The sequence below is a fragment of the Mesocricetus auratus genome, unplaced genomic scaffold, assembly GCF_017639785.1.
Source record: "Mesocricetus auratus isolate SY011 unplaced genomic scaffold, BCM_Maur_2.0 Super-Scaffold_100006, whole genome shotgun sequence".
NCBI classification, from domain to species: Eukaryota; Metazoa; Chordata; class Mammalia; order Rodentia; family Cricetidae; genus Mesocricetus; species Mesocricetus auratus.
Genome location: NW_024429190.1, coordinates 10,142,538 through 10,164,472, shown reverse-complemented (window position 1 = coordinate 10,164,472; position 21,935 = coordinate 10,142,538). Strand labels below are relative to the sequence as shown.

The 21,935-nt window shown below is 52.0% G+C and overlaps 1 protein-coding gene across 2 annotated transcripts; it reads right to left on the bottom strand.

Moving 5' to 3' along the window:
- Positions 1–22: 22 nt before the first annotated feature.
- Positions 23–6,141, bottom strand: Pold2 (DNA polymerase delta 2, accessory subunit). 2 transcript variants are annotated; one of them, XM_040746742.1, is made up of 12 exons: positions 6,075–6,121; positions 4,910–4,991; positions 4,326–4,601; positions 2,735–2,856; positions 2,477–2,600; positions 2,067–2,181; positions 1,779–1,977; positions 1,469–1,549; positions 1,172–1,329; positions 840–967; positions 489–590; positions 23–256 (listed from the first exon to the last, which is right to left on the bottom strand). In XM_040746742.1, exons 3-12 carry the CDS (start codon positions 4,597–4,599, stop codon positions 96–98), a joined length of 1,464 nt encoding a protein of 487 aa, XP_040602676.1. In that variant the 5' UTR covers positions 4,600–4,601; positions 4,910–4,991; positions 6,075–6,121; the 3' UTR covers positions 23–95. The 2 variants fall into 2 exon arrangements, with proteins under 2 accessions (XP_040602676.1, XP_040602675.1); XM_040746741.1 differs by lacking the exon at positions 4,910–4,991 and having other exon boundaries at positions 6,075–6,141.
- Positions 6,142–21,935: the final 15,794 nt, after the last annotated feature.

The following is a 21,935-nucleotide window of genomic DNA, read 5'->3' as shown; positions in this document are numbered from 1 at the left end:
TCCATCCCACACATGCCCAAGGTTCAGACCTGTAAAAATTCATGTTTTATTTACGGGGCTCACATGGCAAGGGTGAATGGCCCCGCTGCCTGTCATCAGGGACCCAGCCCCAGGTCTCCCAGGTCGTCGTGTTCTGCTCCAAAGCCTGAAAAGCTGATAGGCTGGCAGGCCAGGCTGCGCAGGTTCACCAGGCAGGCAGTCTGTGTGGAGCTGAAGTCAGGAACAGCCACCAACAGTACCACCTGGTCCTCAGGACCTGCAAGACAATCACAGGGGGCCGGCCGGTTAGGTTCTGGGTAGGACCTACTTTACAGGCAAGCCACCAGAAATGGCAGCCACAGTTGGACCACGAGCTTAGATCCATCTCTGACCCTTGTCAGTCAGCTACACCACACACCATAACACAACGGTCACCCCACAGACTGTCTATCCTGTAGGAACCTTTGTTCCCAGGTGAGGCACTAGAGTCCCCCAAAGATAAAGCTTACCTCGGATGATTTTGGAGCCAAAGCTGGGGGTGTTGCCACAGAAGTAGACATGGGGGCACTCCGGAAAGATGAACGGGTCGGTTTTGTAGAAGGGGTAACACCCTGGAGAAAGGCCTGTTGTTGAGCTGTCCCACTAAGGTGGCCCGCCTTCTCACTAAATGCAATAGCACCCCAGCTGACAAGAGTGTCTTGTGGTCACATGGCCCTGTGGTGCTAGGGGCTGTGTGCTTCTAGTCTGTAACTGCACAGCCCTGTCCGTGGACAGAGCGTGATTCCACAAGTGGCTTCCAGAACAGCTCTGAAAACAGGGCTGTGCTGGGAATGCACCCCGAGGAGAAACTGAGCAGATACCTAGGGTGTCCGGAGCCGTGGGGCTGATGTGACGGACCCGTAGAGTCCACTCCAGGATCTCTAAGTGGTCTTCCATGCTGCTGTACCGGAAGATGTCGCTCACATTCTGTCCAGACGTCCCTAGGAATCTGAAAGGGAAAGGATCTTCTGAGAGAGTGTGTGTGTGGGGGGGCTATCGCTGTCATCCCAGCCACAAAGACTATCTCAGATCCTACCCAGTGGCCTCATGGGGTGCTCAAGCCAACCTTGCAGGGAGACAATGCCAGGAGGGCCTTCTGCAGTCCCGTCCCCTCCCAGACTTACTCTGACCCATCACATGCCATGCTGACTACCTGACTCCATCGATGGTGGCCTGGTACGGATTGGTGACCAGCTGCAGTGTGGAGTAGGCAGTGGCCAGTGGGAACATGCAGGGGTGCAGGGGCTGCTGTGGGAGTGTATAGTTGGTTGGATCGAATTCACCTGGCATCACGTCCACAGGAACCGAGGCCTGGAGGGCACAAGGCAGGGAAGTTCGTAGGCCTCAAGAGGCCACACCCCTCCTCTGCCCACCCTACCTTCGCTTTCCCATCCGCCAGCAGCTTCACCAGCTGGGTTTCCACAGCCCTGCCAGTCCCCAAGCTGCTCACACTCAACTGCAGTAGGATCTCATCCAGCATTTTGACGGCCTCCACGCTGGCTGCCTGGGTTTTCTTGGTGAGGTACTTGGCCTAAGAGAAGAGACCCAGGGTGTGGTTGGGCCCTCGGTGAGGCTCTGAGAGAGGCTAAGGCCAGCACAGGTATGTCTACCTGCTGAAGGATAGATCGGGGCTGGCTGCACAGACCCCGAGCTGCAGCCTGGCCCGCAAACCTGCAGGGGGTGGGGCCTCACGAAGACAGGCCTGGAGCAGGCCCGGTCGTGCTAACAGGTCAGGCGGGGTAGCGGGGCCGACTGCGTACCTTGTTGATAGAATCTCTGCTCTGGGTATTGTGGCTGAGGAGGTTGCCCGCAAGGATGACTCGAGAGACATGGGCGGCGCTGCACTGTTCCCCTTCATCCCCAAGCTGTCCGGTCACCACATCCACCAGCAGCTGGGTGCCCAGGAGGCTCTCACCGCCACCTCCGCCCAGGCCCAGCCCGGACACCAGCAACACGAACCTGCAGAGGGCGGTGAGGTCTTGCAGGCTGCTGCAAGGAGGAGGCCATTCCTCCCAACAGAGACACCGGGTGCCTGAGTGGGCTCCCACCTGTCTGTGTCAAGCGGGGGTACAGGCTTCTGTGGAGCCAAATCAGCAAAGCAGTGGTCCTCAACCTGAAACCTGCCATCGTCTCTCACGGAGCCCAACACTGCCAAGACCGTTCCTGAGGGAAGGTGAAGTCAGAACCCCAAGGCAGCCTTCGGGGGTCTCCTACCCCCTGGCCACCCCGTCAGCCACTCCAGTGAAGCCTCGATTAATGGTGTACTTCACAGGTTCACTGCTCTTGCATGGAGACAGGAAGATTCATCTCCCAGACGACTGTCATGGACAGGCAGCCTCTGACCAAGCGAACCTCTACCTACTCCCAGGACGGGGGTAGCGGCCTTTAATGCAGGGCTCCCCACACAGCCACCCTCCTCCCTTCAGGATCCCCACCCGCCACTCCCTTGGGCTCCCACCTGTGACCAACTTGGACACATCGATGGTGCCTTTCAGTTTGATACGCTGCAGTTCATCTTCTAAGACCAGCTCATCATCCGGGTGGATGTATTTGCTCCGAGGAGGCTGGGGGATCAGGTTGTGCTGGAAGGCAGAAGAAGGCAGTCTCAGAGCCCAGGTCGCCACAGCTCCCGTGTTAGGAGGTGGCTTCCCCTGGAGTCACAGGCCCAGCCTCAATCACGGGGACAAGGCTGGCGTGTCAAGGTGGAAGGACTCACCTCCTCGCTGATCTCCCGCAGGATGGAGGGCTGCAGAGGCATGGCTTTGAATAGCGTGCCCACCACACAGCACTGCTCCCCAGGCTGCAGCTCACACAACTTCTTCACTGCGACTCCACTGCCTGGGTGTGAGGGCACAGAGTGAGACTATGGAATCCCACCCTGATGACACCCTCGGAGGACCCACAGGACTCTTACTGGGGCTCACAGGAGTGCTGCTCTCCTGGCCTTTGTCAGGAGGGAGAGCATGGTGAGCGAAGGATCCCTGGACCTCAATGTGATGGTGAAGGGGTTCACCAGAGGGGAACAGGCCTGTGGGTGGAGTGGGACCTGGATGCCAAACATCCTCAGAGGCAGGGAAGGCCGGGGCAAGGCCATGTGAAGACAGGGAGGAGACTGGATTGCCACAGGCATAATCTCAGGGACTCCAGGGCCACCAGAAACTGAAGTCTACTCTAAAGCCTCTAGAAGGAACCAGTCCTGCTGAAAACCCAATTTCAGACTCTAAGACTTTAGGACAATGCGAGAATAAACATTTGTTGTCCTAAGTCCCTTGTTTACAACAATTACCATGGCCACAGGAAGAAACTGTGAAACTATTACCTACGTCTCAGTCACACGCTACATCCTGACAACTACCATGTCCTAAGACTTCAGATTCTTTTGTTTTTTTCAAGTCAGTGTCTCACTACACAACTCTGGCTGTCCTCAACCTCACTCTGCAGACCAGGCTGGCTTCAAACTCACAGAGACCCACCTGCCTCTGCTTGCCAAGTGCTGGGATTAAAGGTGTGCACCACCATATCCAACTAAGACTTTGGATTCTTACGTGCCAGCCCCTGCTCTACCAAATGCTTCATCAAACTCTGAAAATATACAATTCCCACTTCATGTCCCCTCCCCCTCAGTTCATTTTATTCCCTGTGGAGTCAGCAGCCTTGCTCATTCAAAGCCGCCCCGGAGGCAAACCAGAACACATGTGAAGGCCCCTTATGCTAAGCAGGAAAGATGTGGGAAGCCAAGCAAGGCAGGAAGAAGGAATGCAAGTTCCAGAAAGTTCCAGGGATTCATCAGCACAGACCCAACCCTAGAACAAACTGCTGAGGAGGCAGGCAGGGTGCAGTGGAGGCTCAGCCAGAACCACACTCATGCCCCGGAACAGCCAAGAACATTCCTCCGAGCTCCACCCAGAGGAGCAGAATCCACAGAAGGAAGGGGGCTCTACCACCACACAGAAGCATCAGATGCTAACAGAAACGACAGACTGCAAATCCCCACCTGTGGCTCTGCTGTGGTTTGGGGGTGGGCCATCCCTCAAAGACCAAGGCTTCTGGTGCCCAGCCTGCCACCATGAGGCGCCTGCTCTCTAGGTAGCTAGGGTGGGCAAAGGGTGCCTGACCCGCATTGAGGATCGGAAATAGTGGCCAGAACTCAGTCCTTACCTCAGACCAGCCTCTGAGCCACACCTAACTTTAACCCCACAGGTTAATTTAACCCTTATTATTAACTTAAGCACCAGAGAGCTAACAGCGCTAACTTTCCAAGGTAATTGGAGAGTGCTAACAGGTTAGCAGCAGTATACCCCACTTACCCCAGTGCTGCTGGGCCCGGCTCACCAGGAAGGGCCTCATCTGGACAAGGCGGGTGGCATAAATGTGAGCATACTGTCGGCTGAAGCTGCGCTCTCCCAGTCGAAAGGGCTGTGAGGAGTTGGTGTAGGTTGCCACAGGCACCCGGGCAAAGGTGGCATTGCTGGCTGACGGTGGGGAGAGCAGAGTGTGGGCCCTCTGTGCTGCCTGCTCTGAAAACATGGCAGCGCCCCCGGCTTGTTCTGTCCATGCGGCGGTGTCCAGGTTAAGGAGCATCACTGTAAAGACACCCAGAGTCATCCCTGTAACTCCTGTTTGAACCCACAGCAGCAGCTCCCCTGGGGTCTCAACCAAGCTGCCCATACTGATCCTATGGGCACCGAGATGTGTCTGGAGGCGGCACCCTGTAGCCTTAATCAGATAAAACCTGGAGCTGGCACCAAACCCTGTTCATCTCCTCCATATTCCTACCCAGTTACCAGGTCTCAAATTCAGCATACCCTCAGTTATTAATCTGCCTTCATCCACCTCCCTGGAAACTGCCCTGCTTCTGGGAATGCTGCCAAGCATCGTCAAAGAAGCTTACCACAATATAATTTGGGTTATGCTTCCACAATACGGTCCATCACAGAGGGAGGTCAAGACAGAAACTCAAACAGAGCAGGAACCTGGAGTCACAAGCCATGGAGAGGTGCTGTTTACTAACTTGTTCCTCATGGCTTACTCAGACTTTATTTTTATTTTTATTTTATATGCGTTGGTGTTTTGCCTGCATACATGTCTGTCTGAGGGTGTCAGATCCCCTGGTACTGGAACTACAGGCAGCTGTGAGCAGTTATGTGGGTGCTGGGAATTGAACCTGGGTCCTCTGAAAGAGCAGTCAGTGCTCCTAACTTCAGAGTGCTCCCCTACCATAATACAGTTAGTGATAAAAATAAAACATAAAGCTGTCCCTGCTCTGCTCAAGACTCTCTTCCACGGCTGTGATTTCAGTAAACAAAGCCTCAAGTTCTCACTGCTACCTGTAAGACCAGCTCTGGTCCTCCCCGCCCACCTGTTCCTCCTCCACAGCAGGGGCTCCAGCAGAGGCCTGTCTACTCCCTGTTGGCTCTTCCCCTTCAAGTCTTTCCTCAAAACTCACCTCCCCACACTAATTTACTACATCTGCCACTCCAGTTGTTTGTATCTCTTCAAGCATTTACTCCGCCTCCTCCAAACGCACCCAAAGTTTCAGGGAGGCAGGTTTTTGTTTTCTTCAAGGAGGTATTGCACAACTGTCCCACAACGAGTCCAGTTAAGATGTGCTGGGGGGGGGGTGCACGGAGGATTTCAGTAAACAGTAAAGGGTGCTAAACGTTTTCAATGCGTAGGTTAAACGACAACAGTCCGGATGTAGCAATGTAAGTTTTGAACACAGCCTTCTTTTCGTTTTACTTTTTTGGTACAGCTAATACAAAGTTCAAATTATTCTTGCTGGCTCAGCTTTCTTTAATGTACACCTCTGGCTTAGGAAGCGGACTCAACGAATTTGCCAAAAGGGCGAGCGCGTGTGAACTCCATGTAAGCCGAATACGCAGGGGTGGGCAGCGGCCCACACGGCGCCCACAGCCAGACGCGACGGACGCCCCGCCCCGACGCCCCCAGCTAGGACACACGCAGCAGTCCGAAGCACCATCGAGCCCCCAGCCCGTGGCCCCGGGAGCCCCCAGCCTGGCCGAGCACCCACGTTAACCCCGGAGCAGCACACTCACCGCGCCGCGCCGCATCCCGCCAATCTCCGCGCGCCCATCCCGCCCATCGGCGCATCCGGCCAATCGCCTCCCACTCCGCCCCCGCCCATCCCGCAGCCTCATCCGGCCAATCCCCGTGTGCCCCGCCTCTGGCGCCGCGAAGCCACGCCTGCGGTTGCCCTGACAACGTGCCTCCCCCTCCCTCCCGCGCTAGGTTTCCTGCGCATGCGTGCGTTTGCCTCCAGGTTTCCCCGTGTGAGCACGCTGGGCCGCGGTGAGCCTCTCTATCCGGCTCCTGCCACACTTGCCTGGCGCAGGCGGCCTGGTGGCTGCTGGGTGGAGGAGGCTTTCCTCTCACTCTCCGTCCAGCGCTGTGATACTCGCTGCGGCTTCCTGTCCTAACACAGCAGCTCGTACTAATCTGAGCAAGCTGGCCACTGCTCTGACTTCCCAGGTCTTACTGCACCCTCTGGAGCATACGCTAGTATCCCGTCGCCAACACCCGGTGAAACATTCTTGTATTCCGGGGACAAACCCCATTTGATGGACATAGAAACTACTGAGTGGAATTAGAAACAGTTATACCAGGCGGTGGTGGCGCACTGTTAATCCCAGCACACGGAAGGCAGAGGCAGGGGATCTCTGAGTTCAAGACCAGCCTGGTCTACAGAGAGAGATCCAGCCACAGAGAAACTGTCTCGAAAAACCAAAACAACAACAACAAAAACCTCATGGTGTAGTCCTGCAGGACCTTAAACTCCCTATCTTTCTGCCCACGCCTGAGTGCTGGGATTACAGGCCTGTGCTGCCTCTGCCTGCCGCCGCCACCCTAAGTTTTGTGCAGGCCTTTATGCATGTTAAGCAAGCACCCTGTCGCCTGACTACGTCCCTCGACCCTGCTGCCGCGCGTTTGTGTTTGTTTTTGAGTCAGGTATCTTGCTATGTGTTCCAGCTAATCTCCAGTTGTTAACTTCTGCCTCCTGAGTACTAGGATTACAGGTGTTCTAGTTAGGTTTCTATTGCTGTGGTTGACGTGACCAAAAGCAACTTAGGGGAAAAGGTTTATTTAATCTTCTAGAGAAGTCAGGGCAAGTTAGATATGTTGGTGACCTTGATGGTGTTCACACGTCTGGGAGGATCTGTTCACTTCAGTGTTTTTTCTGTTTCTTAGATTTTTTTTAAGTGTGTGAATGTTTGCCTGCATGTATGTCTGAGCACCAAGTGCGTGCAGTGCCCTCGTTGGCCAGAAGAGGGCATAGGATCCCCTGGAACTGGAGTTTCAGGCAGTTGTAAAGCTGCCACGTGGGTGCTGGAACTGAACCCAGACCTCCGAAGAGCGGCTAGTATTTTTAACTGTTGAGCCATCTCCCCGGCTCTTTGGTCTTTATATTTGATAATTTTATCTCATTTTTACCTTTGCTGTTCTTTACTGTCCCTGCTGAAATTATCTTTAAATCTGAGTCTGCTAAAGGTTTCATTTTAGTTGTGTTTTTCAGCTTCAGGATATATATTTTTGCTATCTAAAAAGTAGCTTAAAAGTTTCCCTTTCGTCTATACCCCCATTTATTGTACTGTATGCATTTACTTGACTGTATGCATCCTCATTTAGCTCATTTAATCATCATTAATACAGTTGCTTCAAAGAATTTGTCTATCCAGTCAGTTGGCCTTTCTGTAGAGTATGTCTTTCCACACCCTTACCTCACGATCCCTGAACCTTTCTGGTATGAATTGTATTGATTTTTTTTTTTTTTTTTGCTCTTGAATGGTTCATACTGTCCTGTTTCTTTTATACTGTGATTTGGGGGCAGAAGTTGAAAACTTCTTTTGATGTTTCTGTATAATACTTTTAAAACTAGCATACAAAACAATTTGCGCTGGGCGTTGCTGGCACACACCTTTAATCCCAGCACTCGGGAGGCAGAGGCAGGCGGATCTCTGTGAGGTCAAGGCCAGCCTGGTCTACAGAGTGAGTTCTAGGACAGCCTCCAAAACAATACAGAGAAACCCTGTCTCAAAAAACCAAAAAAAAAAAACCAAAAAAACAAAAACCCAAAAACCGATTTGCTTCATTATGGCATTTTCATACATAGGTGCCATTATACTTTGTACTTTTATTTATTTTTTGAGACAAGGTCTCCTACATAGATAACCCTGAATGTCCTGGCATTCGCTCTGTAGACCAGGTGGACTGGAACTCACAGAGATCCACCTGCCTCTGCCTCCCGAGTGCCGGGATTAAAGGCGTGCGCCACCACCGCCCGGCCCTGAATAAGCCTCTTCATAAATTGACTGCTCAGTATTGTTACTGTGATGGAGAACCGGAGCATGCAGGCTTGCTGCATGGGTAGAGAGCTGTTGAGACAGGCAGTGTCTGAATTACTTCGTGGGTAGAGAGCTATTGGATAGGCAGTGTCTGAATTGCTGCATGGGTACAGAGCTGTTGAGACAGGCAGTGTCTGAATTGCTGCGTGGGTACAGAGCTGTTGAGACAGGCAGTGTCTGAATTAGTGCTCTATTGCTGTGAGAAGACCCCGTGACCAAAGCAACCTATACAAGAAAGCACTTAATTGGAGGCTGGCTTACAGTTTCAGAGTCAGTCCATTTCCATCATGGCAGGGAGCATGGCGGCAGGGAGGCATGTCCTGGAGAAGTTGCTGAGAGCCTACATCTGACCCACAAGCAGAGGCAGAGAGACTGGGCCTGGCCTACTGTGGGCTTTTGAAACCTCAGAGCCCACCCCAGTGACACCTCCTCCAACAAGACTTCCAACCCTTCCCAAACGGTTCCCTAACTGTTCAAATATAGGAGCCTGTGAGGGCCATTCTTATTAAACCACCCCAGGAAAGGGGCTAGGGAATTCCGAGAGGAGGTGAAACTCTAAGAAATGACTTCAACTCTGAAATGCGGTTGGAACCTTTCAGCAAGTGGTTGGAACTTCTGGGAGTTCTTGTCACTGCTTAGCTAAAGCAAACCAGGCAAGCAGTCTGGGGCCTCATTACTTTGGGCCTCGGGTGGGCTGAAATCCGCCAGCAGAAGCATGCGGAGGAGGCCGTTCACCTCAGAGCAGACCGAAGCAAAAGGGCGGTGAGAACGTACAGCTAGCCACCCTGGCCCAAGCTAAAGGAAGGCCTGTAGTCGTAGGTGTGCTTGGTTATTTCCTAGCTCGCACGCTCAGTCTGGGGTGGGGCCTTACTGACTGCGAAGTTAAACCAACCGTCGCAGAGTGCAGCTTGGTTTGTCTGAGACGGTGGAGTGTGGTTTTTACGTCCAGGGCTCACCACATCATCCTGACCAGAACACACTTTTCATGCCCACCTCAACGGAAGCCTGGAAGGGCAAACTCTGGCTGGTTCTTCGTTTTCCTGGCTCGCCGTTTTGCCGTGTTATAAGACGCTCTCCTTTTCCTGAACGTTGCTTCCGTTAGCTGCTGACTTAATGTCTCTTCTAGTCTGTGTTTGCATTCAGGCACACCTGGCCGCCCCTTGGAGACCTGGCAGAGGTGTCACCCTGAGCACATGCCCAGTATGCAGGCAGGACCTGGCCTGCTGTGTGCTCTGTGTGCAATGCCCTGCCCCCCTTTAAAAGGCAGAACCCCGCCCACTCCCCCTCTTTCTTCTCCCTCTTCCTCTTCTCTCTCTTCCCTTCTCCCCAGCCCACCCCCTCTCTGCCTCTCTGTATCTCTCTCTTTTCCCACAAGGCTGCTCTGCAGTCCTTTCTCTCTCCTCTCCCCCATAAAACTCTCCACTTGAGCACTGTTGCATGGTCTGTCTGTCTGTCTGTCTGTCTGTCTGTCTGTGTCTCTCTCTCCTCTCTCTCCCCCATGGGCCTCCTTGGTTCCAACCTGACAAGGTCTCTCTCTTACAACAGCCTCTATTTGGTTCTTTCTCTGAGAAAGGACTCTAACAAAAGTGTCCCTTACGTAAGGCCACTTCACCCAAGAACAAGGTGTTTTCCAGTCCTCTGGTAACGGTGTTGGGAGAATCACTGATTGCATATGGAAGGGGCCACCCCTGGCTCCCTGAACTCTTTTGATAACTCTAGGAATAATCGGCTGGCTTTGGGAGGAGCAGTTAGAGAAGGCACCAGTGCCCGGCATCAAGTCGAAGGAGATGCGGTAATCTACGGCTGTCAGAATGGCCCAGTTGATAAAGGCACTGATGCACAGGCCTGACAACCTGAGTTCCGTCCCCAGAACCTGCATCGAGGTGCAAGGAAAATGGCTCCCCAGCCCTGAGGACTTTTTTAAGTAATAGCTTTTTGAAAAATAAATTGTTTTAGATTCCTCTATTTTTACATGTATGAGTGTTTTGCTTGTATGCAGGTACTTGTACCCTATGCATGTCCAGTGCCTATGGTGGCCAGAAGGTGTCAAATCACCTGAAACTGGAGTTATGGACGGTTGTGAACCACTGTGTGGGTGCTGGGAATCGAACCTGGGTCCTCTGGAAGACCAACAAGTGCTCTTAACCACTGAGTCCTCTCCTCAGCCCTAAAATAATAGCTTTAACATCTGGTTTCTGGTCAGGCATATAAAGAGTTGGGAAGTGAGCACTCCATCTACACAATAAGGAAAAATGCTGAGCAAACCGAAAATTACCAGCTTTTGTAAGAGCCATCAAAGAATTGAGGTCTTAGGGGTAAACCACTATCCTGAATACTGGGGACAGACAGGCAAACACAGAGAACCACAGCTTGCCCACAGCTAGGACCAGACTCAGGCTGGAGAGCTCAAACTGTAATCAGGAAATTGCTAGACTCCACACGGACAATCTTTTAGTTCTTGCTTTGAGACATGGCCTCACTGCCTTGGCGCCCACAGCCCTCCTGCCCTGGCTTCTTAGTGCTGCTGTTACAGGTGAACGACACTACACCTGGCCCTAATATGGACACTGTTGGGAAAATGCGACAGCAATCCGGGATCCAGCTGTGGCTGTGAACACCTGTCTGTGATCCCAGAAAAGGATTGTGAGTTCAAGGCTAGTCTGGGCTGCACATGGGGCTGGCTTCACGAAACCGCTAGGGAGGTTGTTTCTTTTTCTCCGTTGTTCACAATTTTATTATTTCCTTGATAATACTCCCTGCTGTCCTCACTTCTCCCACTGAACCTGTCTTTCCAACAGCTCCCCTGCTAGTGGGTTTTCTTTCTGGTGCCCACTGCATTTAATTAGGTTGTTTGCAGGAGAATGGTGAGGGGTTATTTACTTGAATAAGGGCAACTTTCTAGTGGCTGTGTCAGTAGCGGGATTGTGGTGCAGTTTGTCCTTTAATTCCAGCACTCCGGAAGCAGAGGCAGGTGTGTCTCTGAGTTCAAGGCCAGTCTGATCTACAGAGCCAGTTATGAGTTTTAGGACAGCCAGGGCTATGCAGGAAGATCCTGTTCAGGGCTGGAGAGATGGCTCAGTGTTTAAGAACACTGGCTGCTCTTCCAGAGGGCCTGGGTTCAATTCCCAGCACTCACACGACAGCTCACAACTGTCTCTAACTCCAGTTCCAGGGGATCTGACATCCTCACACAAGCATACATGCAGGCAAGACACCAGTGCACATAAAATAAAAACAAATTATTAAAAGAAAAACCCTGTTCAAGAAACCAAATAACAACAATAATAACAAAATAAATAAAAAATGAAGAAGAAGAAACTACTCCACCCAGCAACCATTAACTGCTTTTGGCTCCTCAGGGAAAGGTGGCCTGAGAACCCCTTCCCCATCCATGATGGAGCGTAGATGGGTTCAGTCTTGTTCGGGTGGAAACTTGGTCTTAAGAAGACCTACACTTCATGAGTCTTACCTTCAGAAGCCCTGGTAATGATGTGATAATCATTTGGCTGGAATCCTTAACCTAAACAGAAATAGTGATGGGCAAGGACAAGCTTTGCCAGCGCTGGTGATTGACAGCTTTGGTTTCCTTCAGTGAATGGCAGCAGTGAGCAATAGGAAAGTCGGAGCTCTGACAGCAGCGCCCTCTAGTGGAGCACTTGTGCAGGCCTCCGGTAGAGGGACACGTGACTATAAGCATTATCGGTTTTTTGAAGTTCTTCTATTATTATTTTATTTTCTGTGAATGGGTGTTCTGCCGAGTAGGTCTGTGTACCATGTACATGCCTGTTACCCTCAGAGGCCAGAAGGAGTTGGATCCCCTGAACTGGAGTTACAATGCCTGTGAGCAGTCATGTGGATGCTGGAATCAAACTCCAGTCCTCTGGAAGAGCAGCCAGTGCTCTTAACTGTTGAGCCATCTCTCCAGGCCCGCATTATAGCTCTTATGAGGGCCTAGGACACTGGGCTTTCCTGGCCATTGGCTGCAGCTGATATGGCAACCGCAGGCAAGTATTGCAAAGACTTCCTGAGTGGCTCATGGCGGCAGGGTTCCAGCTCCCGGGCCTGGAGTGTCGGAGACCCTTTGCTCTCAGGGTTGGCAGTTCTCTGCCAGAGAGCAGAGTCTGCAGGTTCTTTCCTCTGGCTCCTGCCAGCCTTTTATCTCCCTTCAGCCTCAGCTCTCTGCCATCTGGCCTCCCACTGGCCCCCTTGTCCCTGCCCTGGCCATGCTCTGGGCCCTTCAGTAGCTGCGAGGGAGCAAAACGACGCCCCGCCCCTTTCTGCACCTGCTGACCACTCTGCTAGGGAGCAAAACGACGCCCCGCCCCTTTCTGCACCTGCTGACCACTCTGCTGTGGCTGCCACTCTGCCAACTCTGTTTTTCTTTCTTCTTTAAAATAGCTTTATTTTTAATGTGTGTGTGTGGGGGTGGGTGTGTCCCCCTGGAGCTGGAGTTACAGGAGGTTGTGAGCTGCCTGATGTGTGTGCTGGGAATCAAAGCCAGATCCTGTGCAGAAACAGTACAGACTCTTAACCCCCGAGTCGCCACTGCTCACCCACTACTGCTGCCCTCCCCTCCCCCCTCCTCGTGTCATTTTTCTTGTTACCAGCTCAGCACACACCACTAAAGGGCAAGAAAGAAAAGACAGCTTAGAGGCCTTTGGTTGAGCCTGATGTTGCGAAGCTGGGGATCCTATCAGGAGAGCACTGAATCTAAGCCGACTGTGAATATAGTCAGAGTAGGGGGTCTTGGACCAGTCATAGCTCACGTCACCTGCAGATGAGGTTTGTATTCGGATGAAACACTTGCATGTAAATCATAGCATCATCACAGCAGTGTTAGGGTTCCCCCCTCAGACCACTAAGGGAAGTCTCCCCTTCTGACCTCAGGTAGACATTGTTGCAGGGTCATCTGGAGTTCACTAAGGCTTGTTAGAGTACAACGCGTAAATTGAAACATTTGTAAATTGAAACATTCCTGTGTAAATTGAAACATTCCTGCCGAGGCTGCACCTTCAGAAGCTAGAGCAACCAGCCGTGGTTGTGGGGTAGTTTTTTCAATATATCCGTGGAAGATTCAGAATGCTGGTAGAAGGTATTTTCACTGACGGCCTGATTGATGGTCAATCAGGCGGTCAGTGAAAATATACTACTAGGAGTATTAGTAGTAGTAGTATTTTAGAAAAAAGAATGTGTATGTGTATTTTGCATATGTATATGTCTGCACACAGTGTTCATGCAGTCTTCTCAGAGGCCAGAAGAGGGAGTTGGAGTTCCTAGGACCAGAGTTATAGACTATCGTGAGCCACATGTGGATGCTGGGAACTGAACCTGGTTCCTCTGAAAGAGCAGCCAGTGCTCTTTCCAGCTGAGAAGTCTCTCCAGCCCCTGACAGTCCTTTTGCTCAAGACAGCCAGGGCAGCAAGAGTCCAAGCTTGCCAACTAAGGAGTCACACATATGCCCTCCCCGATCTGTGCTTATTTACAGGAACGCAAACAACAGGAGAGCCTTCAATAATGACATCTTTAATCAAATAGTGGTTTTAACAGATTTAAAGAGTGCTTAATACCCGCCAGGAGGGACAGGGAAAGGAAGGTCTCCTTCCTCTGTCTCTACGATTGCTACGATGAAGCAAAACCGGAGAAAAGTCCCTGAGTGTCTTCAACATGGGAGCCCTTTCAAAATAGAAGCTTTAGGATCGGCAAGATCCTTCTGTTCTTAGAAGACTTTCATAAGGGAAACCATTTCACCAAAGAGACATCTCAGACTCCAGCCTCACCTTAGGCTAAGGGGCAGAGAAAAGAGCCCAAGAAGTACTGGGAAGGCCACAGCCTCGGGCACACTTACTAACCCTGAATCACAAAGCAGTGTCTGTACCTGCATCAGCAGCATCCTGGGAAGTTTGGTCATACTCGGTGGTGAAGCCACTGGGCCCGTGCTTTTATGTGTGGCCAGTTGTTCAGTTTCTGATCCCGCCTCCTCAGCTGTGGCACACCCCTGACACTCAGTCAGAAGAATATCAGTAGCAGCAGGCAGGAGCATGGCCGTTTCTATCCGCAGAGCCCCCTGGACAGTCGGGGTATTTCTCCAGGCTATCTGGAAGTCACTCGGTTTCCCCAGAACCTGGTAGGGGTAAGGATGTAGAGGAATTCAAAAGTTCAGGGGGTCCTGGGGAAATTGGGGTGGAGGTGCCGCTGATGGCAAGCGGCCAAGAGGGGGAGATAAGGTTCTATTCTGGAGCTGTGGGGCTTCGCACTTCTGGCACATTCTGGGATGATCTTCAGTCGGGGGAGGCAGGGCTTAGAAGATGGAATGACAGAAGTTGCTTCAGATGCCTAGGGTTTTAGGGACACTGTCCTGGAGAAAGGGGGTATGGAAGACAGACCAGCAAGAGGGGTCTCCCTGTTGCCCACAACTACACAGTGCAAATGCCGGCCGCAGAGGGGTGCCCTGTGCAAAGCCAAGCCTCCCCTGCACCGCCTCTGCCTGCACGGGCCGGCCCTGTGCCGGCAGCCTTTGAGGGGAGACGACACACTGCTACCCAGAGAGCAAACTCTGGCTATTAGCTGCTCCAGTTGGCAAACTCGGTGGCCCCAGCCTGCAGAGACTCCTCAGCCTCTATCTAGTGGGGGTTATTTTTTCTATGCATGACTGAGGTGTTTGCAGAGCCTGTTCTGTGTCAGGGTGGAGGGCTACCCTCACATTGCTTTTCTAAAGTCACCATGAGCCCTGGGAAGAACATTGTCCAGACCTGAGGCAAGGCGTGGCCTTCTGGAAGTGGACCCCCCTCAACAGTGTCCTGAAGCCTGTGGACACAGGCAGAGAAGGGGCTTCTGACAAAGGTTCTCTGCTTGGCCAAGCTGCAGTCAGGCCCGAGTCTTCTCGGCCCTGGTGGTCGCTTCCATGTGTTCACTTTTGTTGGTGTTCACACGTGACGATGACTTCTAGGACTCTGTTACCTGGGGAGGAGATGGGGGCACTCACTCAGTCCCATGTCATCTGCTTGTTTGATTGGCTGTTGCCTGATGTCACACAGCGGATGTGTTGGTCCTTGCTGAAGCAGCAGTGACAGCAGCCTGCCTGCCTCAGCCTCCAGGGCTGCCGTCAAGTGCCCTCCACCGTCAGCCAAGCCAGCACCGGCCACACCCGTCAAGTGCCCCCCACCGCCAGCTACGCCGCCGGCCACACCGTCAAGTGCCCCCCACCACCAGCTACGCCGCCGGCCACACCGTCAAGTGTTGGTCCATGACAGTTCCTCCTCTTGCTTCTCTAGTTCCTCATGCTGTCTGCCTGCCTGTCTGTCTGTGTGTCTGCCTGCCTGCCAGTCAGTCTGCCTGTCTGTCTGTGTGTCTGTCTGCCTGCCTGTCTGTGTGTCTGCCTGCCTGTCTGTCTGTGTGTCTGTCTGCCTGTCTGTCTGTGTGTCTGTCTGCCTGCCTGTCTGTGTGTCTGCCTGCCTGTCTGTCTGCCTGTCTGTCTGTGTGTCTGTCTGCCTGTCTGTCTGTGTGTCTGTCTGCCTGCCTGTCTGTGTGTCTGCCTGCCTGTCTGTCTGTCTGTCTGTCTGTGTGTCTGCCTGCCTGCATCTCTCATGTCCCGGTCTCTCACTCTCCCCTTCATGCCTCCCCCAGTGAACCTCTTGCACGAACTCTATTGCACGTGGTGTGTTCCTTAGTGGTTTACCTTGTCAGGGCCCATGAAAAGGTACCCACTTCACCTTTTTTAAAAACCATTACAGGATGTGCCCCGAAGTTCTGAACCAGAACCAGATTACTCCAGACAGACAACAGCAGGGGTTGGCTGGGTGCTGTCAGGGGAGGCTGTGAAATTCCGATGTCTTCATTTGTAGCCTCTGGGTATGTGAGAGTCACAGAGGTTTCCAAGCACAGGGAGCGGCTTTACCACGGGCTCTGTTCGGCTGGCATGCTTTTCTGAGCCACAGCCGCAGTCTTGGCCGGCTCTCTGCTCTGGTCTGGGATCCCTCTGCACAAACGTCAGTGAAGTGTGAACTGACATCCCCGGGGTGGGGGTGGGGTGGGCGAGCCATACCTGGGTTACAGAGCCTACAATCCAATGGACTGATTTGAACTGCGATTGTGGAGAGTTAGAGCCAAATTATCTCAAGTTATCCTTAGCCACTTGACAGCCCTTAGCTGTTCATCTCCTGTGACTGACATCCTTGTGACTATTCAGGTCAATCATTTTTGGAATGTGTTAACAGAACACTAGCTTCCACCAACTAAAGGCTAGGAAAGTCGGCAAGTATCTGAGGTGAAAGGAACGAGATTCCTATGTCTGTCTGATAGGCGGGAAACGACTCCCTGGTTGTGTCTGCGGGCAAAATTGCTGAAAGTGGAGTCTTTCTTGTGGAGTCCAGGAGTCCAGCCTGGCTTAGGTATGGTGGAGGAAGGCAGGGTAACACTGTGTGTGTGGGCACTGTACAGAATCCACAGAGAAGAGAACAGCATAGCCAGCCATTGAGTGCCTGGAAGTGTGGTCCAGCCTCCTTGACAGATGAAGCAACACCTCAGAGAGCGTAAGGGCGGACATATACACAGTGCAGGAGGATATGCCCGCCTCTTCACCTGGCTATGACCCCCTTTATATCGCCACACCTGCAGCTATCAGTCTAGAAGGTTCCAGAAGTTTTATTGCACACGTGAGGTTACTTCTGTCCCCACAGCCTCCCTGGATCCTCTGATCTCCGTGCAGTGAAGTCAGAGCTCGGTGAGGTAGTGCCAGGTGGGGTCCCAGCCTGAGGAGGTTGGTCTGGATTAGAGAACACGTGCGTAGCCTGTGGGCCAGCAGGCACCCATCAGGCCTTGACGTCGTGAGGCTTTGAGTGGGCCTCGCCTGCTGGAGAAGCATGTGGGGTCACATATTTCTCATACTAGGGCAGCAATCTAAGAGTCTGGCTCTCACGGAATCAGTGGCGTTAATTCAGTTAAAGAAAGAATGTGTGGAGAGAGACTGGGCGGGAGCAAGGCAGGAGCTGAGGTCCAGGGCGCTGCTCAAGGGATCTCAGCGTAAGTTCAGAGGACACAAACATCAGGGCCCCAGCCTCCACTGACTGGGCCTTTAGGGAGAAGCTTGCGTTGTACAGCCCAGTCAGCCTGGTCAGCACTGTCCCCAGAGAGTCCCTTTGCCACCATGCCCTCCATTGGCTTGTAAAGGCTCTGGAAGGGTGGATCACTGGGCCATGTTGATAAGATAATGCAAAGCAAAGTCTCCTGTCAATCCAGAAAACCTTTCCACAAAAGTAGACAGAACAGTCACGAAGCACTATAATACTCTATAATACTTGTCTCTGAGAGCACAAAGAAGACCCCCCCCCAATATGCAGCCAGGGATAACCTACTCCATCCACTTTATAGAGAGATATGGGAACCACGTGTCACACACATATATGGTCCCCCTCAGGACTGGGCCATCTGGGTTTGCTAATTGCCTTTATTTGAAGGAAAAAATAAACTCCTATCTTTAAGACTGGGAGTGCAAGTTGCCCAGCCAGGCGCCTGCTGAAGTGAAGCATCTGCCTTCCGGGGAAGCTGGGAGATAAGGGCACTGTCTCCCATGGTGATGACGTGCTGAGTGGGGCTCCAGGTCATTGGGAAACAGTCCTGGGCTGCAACTAGGGAAAGAGGCTTATTTTAACTTTCAGACGGATTCATATAACTAGAGGCCAAGAAAGATACAGGGGTTTACAAGACTTCTAAGCAAATATTCCAGTAGAAGACAGGGGGAACGTCTACTCTTTCTTTATGTCCTGAGGGATTAACATGTTTTATTTTGCTTATTTTAAAAACCTTAGTATTATTTCTTTGTGTGTGTGTCTGTATTTTACTTGGGTGTATGTCTGTATACCTCATGTGTGTCTGGTGCCTGCAGAGCCGGAAGAGGACGTCAGACATCCAGGAACTGGGAGTGCAGGCAGGAGGGAGTCACCAGGCTGCGGGTGCTGGGAACAAACCAGGGTCCTCTACAGTAGCAGCCGGTGCCTCTTATCTTTGCACCATCTCTGATGCCCTTATTTGTCTATTTTTTTTTTATGAGACTTTGTTGTTCTTTTTCTTTTCCTCGAGAAGGGGTCTCACCATGTAGCACTAACTGGCCTGGAACTTGCTAATGTAGACCAGGCTGGCCCTGAACTCAGAGAGACTGACCTCTTGAGTGCTGTGATTAAAGGCATGTACCACCACACCTGGCTGTTTGTTTATTTGTTTTGTTTTTCTGTGGTTTTCTCACTATAAACCAGGCTGACCTTGAGCTCAGAGACCACCTACCTCTTCCTTGAAGTGCTGGGATTAAAGGCGTGCACCACCATGCCCAGCCTGTTTGTTTATGTTTAGCTGACACACAATAGTTGTTTGCATGTTTGGAATCCTTGTCATGTTTCTTTCTAGCCACACATATGTGACTAAAAACTGAGTACACACATCTGTCTCCTCAGACACCCACCTCTCTTCTTTTGTATGGGCATCCAGTGACCACCTTTTCCCAGGGTCCATTCATATCTGTAGCCACTGTCCTGGGCCATGGCACATCCTCCTGGTAAGTGAACATTACAGCCATCCTTCCGGAGCTCTGGGGCCTCTGGAATGTTCTCCTTGGGTTAGAATATGGGGTTTTCAGAGCAAGGAGGCTTCCAGAGCTTCTAGAAGGCAGCAGAATCAGAAGAGGAGGATTTGTAGCCTTCTGATAAGGTTCCCCAAGTGGGATCCAGGGGCGTGTGTAGTGGTGGTGTGTGGTGTGTGTGTGTGTATGTGTGTGTGTTGTGTGTGTATGTGGTATGTGTGTGTGTGGTGTGTGTATGTGTGTGTGTGGTGTGTGTATGTGGTATGTGTGTGTGTGGTGTGTGTATGTGTGTGTGTGGTATGTGTGTGTATGTGTGTGTGTGGTATGTGTGTGTATGTGGTGTGTGTGTGTGGTATGTGTGTGTGGTATGTGTGTGTGGTATGTGTGTGTGGTGTGTGTGTGGTATGTGTGTGTATGTGTGTGTGTGGTGTGTGTGGTATGTGTGTATGTGGTATGTGTGTGTGGTGTGTGTGTGTGGTGTGTGTGGTATGTGTGTGTGTGGTATGTGTGTGGTATGTGTGTGTGTGGTATGTGTGTGTGGTGTGTGTGTGTGGTGTGTGTATGTGTGTGTGTGGTATGTGAGTGTATGTGTGTGTGTGTGGTGTGTGTGTGGTGTGTGTGGTGTGTGTGGTGTGTGTGTGGTATGTATGTGTGTGGTATGTGTGTGTATGTGTGTGTGTGTGGTGTGTGTGGTATGTGTGTATGTGGTATGTGTGTGTGGTGTGTGTGTGTGTGGTATGTGTGTGTGGTGTGTGTGTGGTATGTGTGTGTGGTGTGTGTGTGTGGTGTGTGTGTGTGGTGTGTGTGTGTGGTGTGTGTGTATGTGTATGTGTGGTATGTGTGTGGTGTGTGGTGTGTGTGGTATGTGTGTGTGGTGTGTGTGTGTGTGTGTGTGTGTATGCAACCTCGTGTGCCATTTCTTTTTTGTTGTTGTTTTTTGGTTTTTCCAGACAGGGTTTCACTGCCCTGGCTGTCCTGGAACTCTCTCTGTAGACCAGGCCATCCTTGAACTCAGAGAGATGCCACTGCCTCCCGAGTGGAGTGCTGGGTTTAAAGGCATGCGCCACCACTGCCAACTTGCTTTTGTTCTGGGACAGTCTTTCACTTGGCCTGTTACTTACTGACCAGCCTAGCTTGGCTGGCCAGTGAGCTTCGGGAATCCACCTGCCTCCGCCTCTGCAGTACTGGCGTACAAGCATTCACCACCACATCAGCTTTTCACATAGGTTCTGGGGACTCCAAGGTCCTCATGCTCACACAGAAACTGAGCTCTGTAGCCCATTAAAAGACACCCCACCCCTGCCGGCCAGGTGCACAGCAGGACCTTGACTGAAACACAAAGCAAAATGAACACCAGGCAGAGGTTTATTTGCTCATTCACGAGGGAGCCATGGAGATGCTACACCCAACAAATGCAGGGAAACCGGGTGTGTGGGCAGTCAGGAGAGCTGAGGTGAATCTGCTGGACAGATGAAAGGCTGGCTTCTCCCAGAGCGGAGGGGAACCGTCGGCACTGCTGCATGTCCGCAGATGAGCTCTCCATAGCCGACAGAGTGTGCAATCCTCAAAGGCAACGAAAAGAGCAAAGACCCCATCCAGTCTCCAGATCCTTTCTCTGGAAGAGGGTTCTGCCATGCTGCCCAGGCTGGCGTTGACTCCTGGTCCCCTGCTTTCTGGGCACTGGGATAACAGTCCCCCTCCCCCTCCCCTGGCTCTCCCCCCCGTTACACCTGGCCTCTGTGACCCTTCATGCATTTCAGTCTCCCCGTGGAGCCGTGGGTTACAAGTATTTCTTGCTCTATGAGACCTGCTGGCTGACCTGTCACAGCATCAGCACAGCTACTAGATTTGTCTATGCTGTACCTGCTGGCGTTCCCAGCGGAGTGGGCTGCCCTGGCCTCTGGGTGCAAATGTAGGTTTTTATGACCACTTATTTGTTTGTATTTTATTTATTTCTTGTATTTTATTTATTTTATATGTGTTACTGTCTTGCCTATACGTATGTCTGTGTGAGGGTGTTGGGTCCCCTGTAACTGGAATTACAGACAGTTGTGAGTTGCTATGTGGGTGCTGAGAATTGAATCCAGGTCTTCTGGAAAAGTAGTCAGTGCTCTTAACTGCAGAGCCATCTCTTCAGCCATTGTGACCACTTATAAGCCATTGAAATGGCCTTGGTTGCTTTAAATAGCAAGTCTCTATTTAGTTAAATTGTCAGGTCCAGATTGAAGCTAGGTAAAAGGTCTTTTCTCCCTCTCCTTCATGAAGGGACCCTCGTGTGTGTGTGTGTGTGTGTGTGTGTGTGTGTGTGTGTGTGTGTGCGCGCGCGCGCACGTGTGTGTCCCTCTGCCTCCTCCTCTCCTCCCTCTCTCCTTCTCCCCTCTGCCTTCTCCTCTCCTCTTTTTCTCTCGTTCTTTCTCACCTCTCCAAGCTCCAAGCTGAGAGATATTGCCGCAGGTTTGGAAGGAGGCTCAGAGCTGTTGCTCAGCTCTGGTCTGGCTGAGCAGTCACTAGTTTTCTGCCTCTAAGTACTTTCTCGGAAGTCACCTACTGCTATAACCCGTGGTTCTGGCAGGGACAGGAAATTGGGCGGGGGGGGCACTAACAGTTATGTAGAGGTGGTCTTCTCCCTGCTCTCCAGTTGTATGACCCAGTGACCCAGGGACAGAACCCTGGACATGAGGGCCTCGTGAGCAGAAGGCCAGTTTCCAGCATCTGCATGTGATCTGTCTCCAGCGTCCACGTCCCACCGTGTCACTGTCTTCCTGTGCCTCCAGTGCAACTGTGATACCCTCCTCCCTTTCCCCTCTCCTCTTCCCTCTCTCTCTTTCCCTAGGGGAGGGGTGCTCACTGGGAACGGAACACAGGACATGCTAGGCAGTGCACCCACCAGTGAGCCATCCCTCTGCTTCTGGCTGTGTTTGTAAACAGGCTCCTCTGTGCTTTTCCCGCAGGGTCCACACAGCCAGCGTATCAAGAGGAGACTGGCCAGG

Coding starts and splice junctions, on each gene's coding strand:
- Pold2 (XM_040746741.1), bottom strand. CDS start 6,129: ATGCGCCGATGGGCGGGATGGGCGCGCGGAGATTGGCGGGATGCGGCG. Junction 1,978..2,066: donor CCCCCGCTTGACACAGACAG/GTGGGAGCCCAC, acceptor CGCCCTCTGCAG/GTTCGTGTTGCTGGTGTCCG. Junction 257..488: donor TGGCTCCAAAATCATCCGAG/GTAAGCTTTATC, acceptor ATTGTCTTGCAG/GTCCTGAGGACCAGGTGGTA.